Here is a 14,482-nt window from a genome sequence, read left to right as displayed (position 1 = left end):
TTGTTATTAGTGTAATTATTTTTACTTTCAGTTTTAATCCTATCCTTATATTTTGTAAATGGAAGAAAAATCTGAAATAATAAACTAGATCTAAACACGTAATAAAACTTTTATTATGTACAAAAAATTCACATATTCGCAACTACGACTAATAAGTTAACAACATGCCCACATTTGCAACACTCACTTCTACTATTCACTCTATTACATCTAAGCTATGCGTACCCAATTCACATGGCAAAGAAAGATCTCAATTCAATTTTGTTATTAGTGTAATTATTTTTACTTTCAGTTTTAATCCTATCCTTATATTTTGTAAATGGAAGAAAAATCTGAAATGATAAACTAGATCTAAACACGTAATAATACTTTTATTATGTACAAAAATTTCACATATTCGCAACTACGACTAATAAGTTAACAACATGCCCACATTTGCAACACTCACTCCTACTATTCACTCCATTACATCTAAGCTATGAAATATGACAACACAACATAATATATAGAAATTTTTAGAAGACTAAAGTTAACAGTAAGTGTACAGCGTTGTCCGGAAGTGGACGTACACCTAATTGTACTTCTTCGAAGATAATGTTAATGGGCATTTTACCTGGAGATGCTTAATGAGTGGTTGGTGCCTCAAGTGTAAGAAAATTGTTTCAGAAACACTGTTGTGATACTGCAGGATGGAGCACCAGCGCACTTCGCTATTCACTTGCGCAATTACCTCAATCAAACGTTTCCTGGCCGCTGGATTGGAAGAGGTTCTGCATCTTCACCAGCTCTCTTTGCCTGGCCTCCAAGAAGTCCCGATCTGACGACACCAGACAATGCTCTCTGGGGTTTCACATAGCAACAAGTAATAAACACTCGATATCACACAACGCTGGAATTACGAGCAGCTGTGCAACACGTCTTCACCCTCGTGACTCCGGAGTATTTCCGCAAGACATCTGTGAGAACTTGGCGCAGAATTCAGCTGTGTTACGACATGGATGGTGATCATACCGATGTTTATGACTCTTCAGACTCTTAAGACTTCAAGGTAACTGTGTACAGACATTGTACCATAACTAACACTATACTATTGAAACTAAAGGGGTGTACACCCAATTCCGGACCACCCTGTAGAATAGTGGGAAAATCAACACCTGGCACACATGGCAACACTCACTCCTATCTCTCAATATATTGAATATAAGCTAACATATGAAACATTATACTTCAACACTGTACATAGGAATTTTAAAAGGATTACAATTCATAGCAAATATAGAATGAGAAAATCAAATATGTTTACATTATGCGAATTAAAGCTAATGAGTAGAACAATACATATGACAACACTCACTCTTTTCATTCAACCTATTAATTTTAAGCTAACACTAAATAAGTTAAAACAATATAGTACATACTAATTCTTTTGTAACTAAAACTTCGGTCAATTCTTTGGCATGTCCATATCATAATCTAATTTTTAGCACTTTCTACTCTAACTCAATCTACATATTTGTGTAACGAAATGCATGAAATACTTAGTGTCTTTCCATAATGCAATAAAGTAGGTTTTATTCTTATTAGCTTCTGTCCAAGCTACGCATATCGCCTCCTGAAACTTGAGATCAGTTCTGAAGTCCTGTGTAATTTCTTTCATCAATCGCTAGAGTTGAATCTTTATAATTCTCAACATTTTTATATACTTCTGGTTTCCAGCAGAACAATAATGTTAAGCATGTAACTATTCCTTTACCCGTGAGGAGACCATTATCTTTGAACAACGTCTTTCTGGCCAATTGTTTCACCAATGCCTTATGAGAAAACAGGTGAAGTTCCGAGCGATATGGTGATCCACTGAACCTAAAAAAAAAAGAACGTATCTTCATTGCTGAATACCTGCGATAAATTAGAATATATAAATATTTGTATCTTTTTTATAAAACAGTACATAATTTTTATGTATTTTATTGTTTTTCAATGTATTTGTGTTATCAATTGAATTAAATACATCAACATACATTATATATGTTGTAATTCTATGAAGATTTTGAACATTTTGATAAAGCCAGTGAAATATTGTAATGAATTTATGTTCAGTTGCCTCATTTTTTCATTCCATTTATTGCTATAAGAGAATGCGGATGCAAAAAAAAAAGAAGAATATTTTTTTATTATGATAGAAAATATAGAGCACATTATGCATTGAATAATATTCTGTGCTCAAAGCTTCAGAAGTACAGCCTTACTGGAGAAGAAAAAATGAAATCTTTTAATTTTACGTCCCATGATTATATTGGCTAGACTAAAGAAGAAGGTGATGATCAGAAATGAATGAAATGGTGGAATGAAGAAAGTATGAGGAAACGGGAGAACCCCGAGAAAGCCTACGCACCCGATGTTTGTCCTGCACAAAGCTCACTTGGCGCCAGTTGGGAACGAACCAAAGACCCCATGCACCAGAGGTGAACGCTCTACCGCTGAGCCACCGCAGACCATTCTTACTGCAGAAGAGTATCCTAGTACTGTGAAGTTTGGTGACAAACGATACAGTTAGACTTCCTTTTTCTTTTCCTTGGTAAAGTTCGAAGCTAAGTTCGATATTTTTCAAGTGTCATTGTTTCCTCTGAAGTATTGCTAAGAGTGTCTGCAGTTGAATTATGGAAGTAACAACAATAACTTATTGACGACAGTGTGTTTGAAGCAGTTCTGCATTTTCTGACTGCCTCTTTATAATCACCAGGAACATAAATATATATTTTAATTTTCGACTTAGTTCATTCGAAAATAAGAAATCGGTTAGATAGAGGAAAATGTCCAAGTCAGTTGTTTTATTTGATTTTATTTACTTCTTTAAAGAAATGAACAAAATATAAATTGTAAAACAGTCCTCAAAGGTTTCCGATTTATTTTTTTATTTTCTTATGTAGGGACCAGAAGAGTATAATGATCAAACTGTAGTTTCTTGTACTTAATTGTAGAATTATAAATAAACAGGGACGTTAAATTGTAAACTAATCGTCTTTTAGACGCATAAAAGTGGCAGCATGTGAGGCCTACAAGATTTTACGAGGACTATTTCTTCCTTCAAGCTCCGGATGCTCTTATACGTGACCAGAGAAGCATAAGGATGCAGATCTGCGCATTGCGCTACTGCGCAACTGCCCCACTATAACATCTGCCACGGCAAGGTTCAGCACGTTAGTATGAGTTGAGCTACAGGCGAGTAAAGATGGCCGCCATCATTCAAGTGTGAGTTGCGAATCGTCATTCGTTTTCTACCGACAGAAGGGAATAGTGCAGCAGAAATTCATCCCAAAAAGAGCCGAGTTTATGATGCACACTGTAGGAGTGAGGGTGTTGTGCGTAAATGGTGTAGAAAATTTAAACAAGGGCGAACGGGTGTTCGTGATGAAGGTGGACAAGGACGCAAGTCTGTCGCCAATGGCGAAAACCTTGTTCAGCAAGTGGATGAAGTGGTTCGAGAGATGCAGTGAGTTGTCTTTGGATTTTAAAGGTCGGCTCTCTACACCATTGTTGCAAAATATTGTGAAGACATATCTGCACATGTTGGCGGTAACCGTTTATGAAGAGGGTATTGGAATACTCGTTCATCGATATGACAAATGCCTTAGTCTTTATGGTAACTATGTGGAGAAGTAACTGTAATTGTGCTTGACTTTTGGTAATAAAATGATTCTGTGATTCACATTTATTTTTGGTGTGTTATTCTCCATCGGAGGTTGAAAAAAATAGCCCTCGTACTTGGGAAGTGTTACATGTTAGTATGATTGTTTGCGAAGTATGGGCAAGTGACAATGATAATAAATTTATGATATACTAAAAACCAATACTACCATTAGACAAATATAGAAGTTTTATAAGCTATATTAAATACGACTATAATTTACATGCTAAAACATCTTTCCTTATAAATTATATAACACTACTAAAATAATATAAAAGTCGTTTCATTTATTTTCACTTCAAAGAAATAATTTTGAAATTCGATTTATATCGATGATTTTTTAAAAAGAAATTACCTTTTGTAATTCATACTGATTTAAATTATATTGCACTGGTAGTTATGTAACTAGAAGTTTTGCTATTAAAAGTTCGTCTAACATGTAATCTGTACTATTAAAAATACGATGTTCGTAAACTCATGAGTCAAATTTAAACAGGTGATATAGGGGTCCAACAAATTGAAGTTGCAGCAATTTGTGGGAACAAGTATGACGTTTCAATAACAAATATGTTTATCAAGTTGATGTAACTTGCTTTGTTGTGCATAACACTGCATGTGAGTTAAAAGGTTTAGTTCAAACAAATTATTGCTGCACTACACGTACCAAAAGCTTACAGTAACTGCACAAAGTGAGGACCATCAACCTCGATGCACGTAGCACAACACCTAAGAAAATTTTGCCTCACTCGCTCAAATATCCCCAGCGTTCCTTACAAAATTAAGCAGCCTGCAAGCAAGTCCTCCTCGGATACTAATGTTTCCCACAATAAGGATAATGTTGAACATAAAAGTTCTCAGAACTGAAGCAATTGAATCGTTTATTTTTCCTTTTGATAAGGTAACTTCCTCATAAAGATCAAACATTTCTTCACAAGCATTGCATTTGCACCTTTATCGATATAAATTTGCAAAATGTGGCCCAGTTTTGCGGAAAGTCAATTCATCTTCACGATCCAATACTTTACGTTTGATTATAGGTATTTCAACAATAGTTACATCTACTCGCTTCAACTGTCAGTTGCCAGTTATATATGATGCGATACAGCTCTTATACCCTCAAAGTTGGGACAATAACATCATTTTGTGCTCAACAGGTTCAATACTTTTTAGATAACCTGCTACTATGCTTTTATCCATCTTTCCTTCGGTCTGTAAACCGAGGCATAACCTTAAATAAAGCAAAAATAGATCATATTTTGGAAAGAGTCAACCAATTCCGGTTTGTAAGTAGTTATGGCATTGACGATGACGCAAACATCCATGACCAGACAGTATTAAAGCATTTAGAGAAAGCTGACTACAAAAAGACGTTCGACCTTTGGGTGCCATATGATCTGACTCAAAAATATTTACTCCTCAATCGAATTTTGTAGCTGCGAATCTCTACTGAAACATAACAAACTCGCGTTTGACCATGAGTGATTAAAATTGCATACCTTACGATGATAACGTGGAAGAAATATCATGATAGGAGCAAGACGAAGGTACATAGTCTGTGGCAAACCACAGTTAGAATCAACAAAATTATGCTCTGCATTTTGTGGAATTGGAAGGGTATCATGCTTCATGAGGTACTACCTCCGTGCAGAATCATAGACTGTAAATTGCACTGCACTGTCGACAATAACCAAGAGTGCACTTTACAATCTGAAACAGATACCTGGAGCTGGGCAACAGAAAGGGTGTCGTATACCACAATGACAATGAAAGACTGGATACATTTTTAACTTCCCCGTAGAAATTGAGAGAACTTGGTTCAGAACTTTTATTCATCCAGCTTACAGCTCGGACTAGGCCCCATAGAAGTATCACTTGTTTCGGTCTCTGCAGTACTCCCTAAATGGTGTTAAAATTGGCTTGTGAAGACGTGTTATTTATTTATTTTTATTTATTTTACCACAAACTCTGAAAGCACCAGAAGTGCTACAAAGACGGAATAATTGTGATGCCGGACAAAAAGGGGAAAATTCTCGACAGCATATGTTGTTTAATAATCTAAGTTTCAAATGAAAAATATATCACAATCACCTATTTAAAACAAATACCCTCTACAGTCGTTGACGTAAGAATCTGTAGTATCTTTCTCATGTCCTTGTACATTACCTTTTTCTTTTGTCGCAAGATCCAAATCTTAGATGTTCAATATGTGCACTATATTTTCCACAATGATCTATAAGTGTGTACCATTCTTTGTCTAAATAATCCAAATCCAAATTTAATTTACGGAAATTTGTTTTAATGAAAATGCCTCGATCATTTGTCTTCCAATGTTATTCTCTGATTTTTATAATTCTTTTGTTATGTTGATTATTGCCTTTTAAGTGGGATAATCCAAGAACGAGAAATTTATCCCTAATGTCTCTGACGTATTCGCCCATTCTTATATTGATATTTCTTTTTGTGTTACCTGAGTAAAACTCATTAAACATGCATTGCATTGTAACCGGTCCGTAAAATAACTCTGCGTGTTGAGTTCAGTGTTTCTCGGCTTTCTACTGGTTTTATTGCCAAATTTATTCCAAATTCACTAAAATTTCTCTTTAGATGTTTATTGATTAGTAACAACTTTAATGTGTAGGCACATTTCACGCATTGTGTAGTCAGAAGATTTCCATATTTCTGTCTGTTTCCATTGTAAACCGTATCTCTTGCTTTACTGTCTTAGAACAAAATAGATTAAAAAACAATTAATTTGTGATTGAAATTTCACATTTAATGATTGATTCCAAAGAATTGTAATTAAAAAGTTGTAACTTGAAGCATTCATGTAATAGAAGTGTTTCGCGACAATACGAATTGGTCAAATAATTTCTTCATAAGGGTGAGTTTTTCGGGAACCGGTCAAAACCCCCACAGCCAAAACACCCACACTCAAGAAATGTCAAAACGCCCACACAAACGGTCATAACCCCCACACAAATGGACAAATCTCCCAAACACACGAACGGTCATAACCCCCACAGCCAAAACCCCCACACTCAAGAAATGTCAAAACGCCCACACGATCGGTCATAACCCCCACACAAATAGACAAATCTTCCAAATACACGAACGGTCATAGCCCCCACAGCCAAAACCCCCACACTCAAGAAATGTCAAAACGCCCACACGATCGGTCATAACCCCCACACAAATGGACAAATCTTCCAAATACACGAACGGTCATAACCCCCACAGCCAAAACCCCCACACTGGTAATCGGTCATAACCTCCAACGGTCAGAACTCCCACACAAATGGACAAAACAGCCACACATAGCAACGGTCACAATCCCCACATAAATGGACAAAACCCCCACACAAATGGACAAAACTCCCACATGCAGAAATTGTCACAACTGCCACACAAATGGACAAAACCCCCACACAATCGGTCAAATCTCCGACACTCTGAAATGATCCTGGTTGTATGTCTTGCCCTTGTACTTTTTAATAACATTTTTTATTCCACTTAAACTGATGTTGCAACTATTCTTCTTGCACTGTTTTGTAATGACAGAAACACTAAAGTGGGCGTCGTAAAGAGCCGCAACAAAGACGTGAAATCACGATATTTACAGAGTGTGGGGGATTTGTCCGATTGTGTGGGGTTTTTGTCCATTTGTATGTTAGTTGTGACAATTTCTGCATGTGGGAGTTTTGTCCATTTGTGTGGGGGTTTTGTCCATTTATGTGGGGATTGTGACCGTTGCTATGTGTGGCTGTTTTGTCCATTTGTGTGGGAGTTTTGACCGATCGTGTGGGCGTTTTGACATTTCTTAAATGTGGGGGTTTTGACCGTTCGTGCCTTTGGGGGATTTGTCCATTTGTGTGGGAGTTATGACCGATCGTGTGGTCGTTTTGATATTTCTTGAGTGTGGGGGTTTTGACCGTTCGTGCGTTTGGGAGATTTGTCCATTTGTGTGGGAGTTATGACCGATCGTGTGGGCGTTTTGACATTTCTTGAGTGTGGGGGTTTTGGCTGTGGGGGTTTTGACCTAGACCCAGTTTTTCAACTAAACATTTCGTCACTTAATAATAATAATAATAATAATAATAATAATAATAATAATAATAATAATAATAATGAGTTCATTTTGAGTTTACCGTCCCTTTCAGCAGCGAGGCTATATGAGACGATGGGAGACCCGGATTCGATTCCCGGCGGGAGCTCATGTGGTTTGGATTCCACGTTAATCACTAGGTCCTATCTCATTTAGCCTCGCTGCTGAAAGGGACGTTAAACTCAAAATCAACTCAACCCAACTATATGAGGCGGGACCTACTAATTAATGTGGAACTCGAAACACATGAGCTCCCACCGGAAATTGAACAACAACGACAATAATAATAATAATAATAATAATAATAATAATAATAATAATAATATTTTTTTAAAAAATAAAAATGCAGGGATAGAGAAGTTGGAATATCGCTTCCAAATAGTAAAAATAAGCATAGTCTACAATATAGTTCATATTTATATTTATATAGGCATGTTCCTTTATCTTAATTTGGTTTCGTCCATTTATTCTTTAAAGACTGCTTTTTCAGAAATGTATACAAAAATTATCATTCTCAGTTTCATTATAAAGCTTATAAATCAACATAAAACTTAATAATTATAAGTTCCATCTATACAAGGTAGGGATGCGCACGAGACAAGATTTGTGGTTGTCTCGACTCGAAAATGTGCTGTAAAAGTGATGTCTCGACTCGAAAAATGTATTCTTTTCTATTGGAAGAGCCGTGTCTCGACTCGAATTTTGTCAGGAAAATCCTGTCTCGACTCGTCTCGAGCGCATTCCTAATACAGAGGTATACCCAGCAAGTTTTTCTTGGGGAATCATTATTTCTGGACGAAAAGATCCAATATATTTCAATCATTTTTTTTTAGGTCTTATATCTGGAGAACTACATATAGTGTAGAAAAACCAAAACTATCACTTAAATCAGTATGACGTGCTTATTTCGCAGAAAATACGAAAGCTCAATTTAGGGATTCTGCAAAACTTTCGTGGCCCCTGGTTCAATTGGCCCAAAAGACCCAATATATTTCAACAAAAATTTCCTTTAGGCAATATATCTGGGAACTACATATAGTTTAGCCAAACTCAAACTATCACTTAACTCAGTATATGGTGTGCTTATTCCGTAAAAAATACGAAAACTCGATTTAGAGGCCATTCAAAAAATTTGTGGCGGCTGATCCAATTGACCCAAAGGACCCAATTAATTTCAACGTTTTTTTTCTTTTTAGGCCTTATATCTAGGAAACTACCTATAGGGTAGCCAAACACAAACTATCAGTTAATTCAGTATGATGTGCTTATTCCGTAAAAAATATGTAGAAACTTGATTTAGGTGCCATTCAAAAATTTTGTTGCCCCTGTTCCAAAAACTAATTATTGGCCAAGATAGCAATCTTTTGTTCCATTTTTTCCCCTTAAATTCTTGTTTCCTCCTTTCTTCTCCTCCATAATTTTGACCTAAAAATTTTAATAACGTTTTAGACAACCTAATAGATCAATCATTATCAATCTGAATCGCAACAATATCGGGCTTTGTACAATGTCATGATATCCTCACCTCCTTGTTGATAACAGTAGAATATCTTGCATTATTTTTTTTTAAATATTGTATTTTACTCTGCATAATACTCACCTATTGTTTGATTTTGAATTTACGAGCACACATAATATGTATTCCTGACTTCCTGGTTCCTTTAGCGCAACTTTGTCTTTATCCATCACAAGCTTGAATTCTTTATCTTTGTCACAAATATTTTTTCAACATACACTATTACCAATCTCAACCTGGATAATTGTCTTCCCGTTACTTGGAGTACCAATCTGTCTATTCTGTTCAAGTACTCTTTTCATAAAGTCATAATCTCTACACTTATTTGTAAATCTCAAGCATTTCGTGCAGACACCAAGTTCGTAACAAAATCTGAGAGACAATTCAGGATTATTGTGGGTACATATTCAGTCTAAATTGATTGACATACTAGGATTATATTCAAGGCCTTTTTATTATCCGAATAATCTTCAGATTATATGTAGTCAAGCTGCAAAAGAAAGAAAATTCAAAAGTTATCCTTAGAAGAAGAATTGTTTTGATAAACATATCATGTAATATGAGGTAAGACAAAAAAAACTTGATGTATACCTCGACCAGAGAGGCGAAATGTATTGAATTTTACCTTCAGACTGAAGTTGAATACATAGACCATCTGCATTAAGTAGTAATCATGGATTTAAGAATTAAAATTATTTATTAAAGAGTCTAGTTTCAAAATTCATAAATTGTTGAGTACCTCCTTGCAAGAAAATGCTGGTCTAGGCTCCTCAAATGTTTAGAAACTATGTATATCGAATTGCATGAGGTTACGGCAAACCTATTGACTTACGTTCAACTCTAATTCTGGCCTGCTGCCCCCATGCACAATCTTATCGATACTTTGAAGAGTGGAAACTAGAAGAGTAAGGGAAAATGAAACAAATACAATTTTCAGAAAACCGTTTGAAAGTAAATGCTTATAATAGCACTTCCAAACGTTATGATTCTGAGAACTCTTTACACCCACAATAAGATTTTTCGCTTTCTATTTATTGGCATTTCCATCTTTCTGGAAAAATATAACAAGCAAGATGTTTGGAACATTTAATGCTTGGAAAAGTTTCCGTCCATTAGCACGGAGAATACAAACACATATGTTTACTATTTGCTAATCTTTTTTTATTATTATTATTACTTACAAGACCACACATGCGGAACATAATACAGTGAATTGCACTTTGAACGATATCACACCAATTTTGGGAAATGAATCTTGACATAAAAACATGAAACATATGCAGGGTGAATCTGAAAGATGTGCACAAACTCTGGAAGCTGATTCGTGACATCAAAAGAAGACAAAATGTCCTCTTGCATGTTGTCGAATTCCGCGTCATATACGAGTGACAGAGGAGTCAACTTGGAATCGTAACAATTAGAACGGAACAGAAAGACGTGCACAAACTATCTCTGTCTGCACAAGTGCTTAATGTATCATTTTGCTGTTGTTCAAAGCCACATTTAACTAGTTTTAATGTCATGAATCACTTCCCGCATCAACGGCTTGACAACAGATTAAACCAGGGGTTAGAATCTTAGAACCCTAGAACCTTCCTGACTACGTCACTGTGTTCCCATTCAAGATTACGTATCTTGTACTGTAAAAAGAGAAAGAAAAAAAAAGAAAACCAAAAATCACATTTACATTCAAAAATACCTAAAACTGAGTTTTCAGGAAGTAGATAGTCAACCTCACTACGAGCGCATTTGCCCCTCCACCCCCAAACTACAAACAAATTATGAACCCACCACTAACCATTACACTTTAACACAGAAGGATAGCGCAAAGTGAGATTGCATAGACTTTTATGACATTTAAAATCATAAAAAACTTGCATCTAAAAACTTACAATCTAAAATCTTACATCTAAAACTACATCTCTTCTAACTTATAATGCCCCCATGGTAGAGTATTTATCCCATCCTTTAAAACACATCTCTTATCATCCACACAACTTAAAGCTAACTTATTTACTTCTATACTATACAAATCGTGCTTATAACTTCTAATCAAATTCATCTTCTTATAATATTCTTTTTGGTTGAACAAGCAGTGTTTATAATCGTTAAATGATAGTTCTTTACTTACAACATTTTTCTTAACTCCTTTTACTTTCTTACAACATTTATCTTTTTCGAATCTGATTGAATACATTTTTGATCTTATACCAACAAATTCTTCTATAATTGTTCCTTTAAGTTCATCTTTCATCTTACCAAGTATTTTCTTATTAACCTGTGGTATCTTATATCTGTTATCTTTAGGGTAACCACTCGTGTCGAAGTAATCAATATAATTTTTCATGTCCTCGTACACATCTTCTGTTTGGATATGATATATATAACTATCGGTATCTGTATAACATACTTCTATTTTGTCTTGATATTTTTGTTTCATCACATTATAACGGAAATCGTACATTAAATATTTTGACAAATCTAGAATTGACATACCAACATAAATCGGTTTGTTAAATTGCACTTTAACCTTGTTCATGTGAACTGCTACTAAATTTTCCGTAAAAACTGTAGTACTCTTATAATTTGGTTTTGCTACAAGCTTCTCGTATTTTTTCTCATCATTTACAAGTTTAATATTAACTCTCTTTCTAATATTTTCCATAGTTTTCCCAAATACTGAATTATTCATGAGCTTATATAAGTCTTTTTCAAAATCATTTGTTGCTTTCGTTCTCATTTGTGTGTTTAAATCAATATATTTATTTAACCAATCTGATTGTTTGAACTCTATTACTCGATGTATCTTGTTAAGTTTTAATCCAAGTGAAATACATTGTTTTAGGTTTCGATAGTGAATTACATATTTTTCTTTGTCATATAGGGTTGTTAATAGCTTCGATTGTTTTGAACCAGGCGGACATATATTTTGAGAAGCTAATGGATAGTCTTTGTGATAGTCATGTAATTCTTTAGGATATTCAAGATCAACTTCTAATATATAACCAGTATCAGAATCATCAGGTATATTTGTGAAATCTATTTCTCTTATCTCATCTTCACTTAACCATCTAAATCCCTTATACGGTAGAGGCATTGTTATTGGCATCTAGATACATTAAGTAATAATTTTCTTTATTCTTATCATAATCTTCCATATACTTATTGTTTGCTTTTACATATCTTTTTGAGCATTGACTAATCCCACCTCTTATACCTTTCTCTACCATTAATACCATATCATAATCCCACGACAATTCTAATTTTATATTTGTCATCTTTAACATTGCATCCCAAGCTAAACCTGGTGCCGTCATATAAAAAGCAGGATCAAGATCATAAGCTTTAAGACCTGTTCCTCTAAAGTTCTCAAACACATCTGCTAACAATAATACATCTGTTTTCAAATATAAATCATGGTATTGTCCGAGATTCTTAATGTCAAATGTTTCCCATACTTTCTTTCCATGTTCATAATCTTCATCACTTATATGTGTGTTCATAAGCTTGTTGAAGAATGCTTCCTTTATGGGTAATTTTCTTTCTCTAAACCTATCCCAATTGTTAACATAATCAGATGGGTAAACACCTTTTCTTATTACAAGTTGAAACTGTTCTTGATTAGGATAAAAGTGCTGGGTATGTATCATTTGTTCACGTTTCAAGTTCGATGACAATTTGTCTAAACTAGAAGCCATAAATCTAAATGAATCTACAAATTTCAATTTAATAGTTCCAACCTTTTTACTGAATGATATGTATCTTTCTTCATTATTGGGTATTAGATCTATTTCTTCTTTATTACATCCAAGTTCTTTTATAAACAAGTGAGAGTCATATCCTGTCAAGATATGTATGATCACTGGTACAAACTTTGGTACTTTAACTTTTAAATTGCAGTTATTACATAGAGGTGCTACAAATTTTCCTGTTATATGATCATGATGCTTAGCTTTATAATTTTCTTTAGTATACTCCTGCTTACAGTAATAACAACATTTAGATTCATTGAACTCTTTTCTCTGACTTTTTGTTAATGGTAATTCGTTATTTTGTTTGTATATGTTCGATATGTGTTTGGCTTCTTTTGTTAACAGTCTTATAAATTTATTAGCAGCGTTCTTACCTCTATACAAAACAGGATTTGTTTTACTTCCATCGCTCTTTACTACATAACAAAATCCAGATGGCTTATGTTGTTGATATTTTTTCGTATATGGCTCGTTATCTGGATAACATTCTTCACAACCCATAACTTTATGTAACAAACATTCAAAATCAGCATAAATCACAAATGGCATTTTCATTGTGTATTGGTAGTTTTTAAATTCAACACATTTACCTTCTTCAGGCATTATTATTTTTACTGGTTCATTAAACGAACAATCTTGCTCGTGTTTATTTAAAGCGTCTTGTGAGTAAAAGTATAACAAACATCTATCACATAAATATTTTCGAGCTCTCCATTTAGTTAACTGTGCACATACTAGTCTGCTTAAATCCTTAATCCAACAATAGTGTGTTTTAACTTGGTCTTCATTTTGTTCTTTTATATATAATAAATTGACATGATTTTCTTGCTTGTTTTGTGTGTGATGTAGTATATAGATTGAATAGTCTTTATCATATGCATAAACATTTATAGAAATATTAAGTAATTTTTCAGCTCTTGGAATATCGCATAGTTTTACAGGAAAATGAATATTTTTTAATTTTTCTTCTAAGTATTTAACAGCTTGCTTGTACTTGGAAGGTCGTTGTGGATCTTTATTAACTGGGTATAGTGCAGAACAAATTGAATATAAGAAACATTTTTCACCTTCGTTCTTTACATTTATGATTGCTTGTTTATTTTTAATTTGTTTAGGTAATTCTATGTATGTTGATCCTCTATATGGTGTATATTTGACGATTGCTAGTTGTAAAAAGTCGATGTTTTTAAGAGCCCAGACAGAACCTCTAGCTTGGAACTCTTCCATTCTTGTTCTTAATCTTTGTTTCATTTTAGTTATTTCTTCTTTTAAATTACTTGATTGATATATTTCTTGGTTTTCAGTGTTAAAATAGAAGTTTTGAGTTTCTTTACCTTTCTTATATGTACAACTTATATAAAGATTAGCTTTTAATGAACTATGTTTACTTAAGCTAATTTGTAATCTGTTTAATATGGCTTTAGATG

The 14,482-nt window shown here is 34.2% G+C and overlaps 1 protein-coding gene across 1 annotated transcript; it reads right to left on the bottom strand.

Annotated features, from left to right (window-relative positions):
* Positions 1-454: 454 nt before the first annotated feature.
* Positions 455-9,746, bottom strand: LOC145674467 (uncharacterized). Its single transcript, XM_081744566.1, has 2 exons — positions 9,388-9,746; positions 455-1,860 (listed from the first exon to the last, which is right to left on the bottom strand). The coding sequence occupies exons 1-2, from the start codon at positions 9,471-9,473 to the stop codon at positions 1,626-1,628; spliced, it is 321 nt and encodes a 106-aa protein (XP_081600692.1). The 5' UTR covers positions 9,474-9,746; the 3' UTR covers positions 455-1,625.
* Between the last annotated feature and the right edge of the window lie 4,736 nt (positions 9,747-14,482).

This window comes from Thermobia domestica, chromosome 17 (genome assembly GCF_964235325.1).
Source record: "Thermobia domestica chromosome 17, izTheDome1.hap1.1, whole genome shotgun sequence".
Lineage (NCBI taxonomy): Eukaryota > Metazoa > Arthropoda > Insecta > Zygentoma > Lepismatidae > Thermobia > Thermobia domestica.
This window is presented reverse-complemented; position numbering and strand designations above follow the sequence as displayed.

Bases quoted from the DNA above. Each gene is read 5' to 3' on its own strand.
- LOC145674467 (XM_081744566.1), bottom strand. From the start codon at position 9,473: ATGGATAAAGACAAAGTTGCGCTAAAGGAACCAGGAAGTCAGGAATAC. The intron at 1,861-9,387 runs GTGAGTATTATG...TTTTTTTTTTAG, and splicing joins AATTCAAAATCAAACAATAG to GTTCAGTGGATCACCATATC.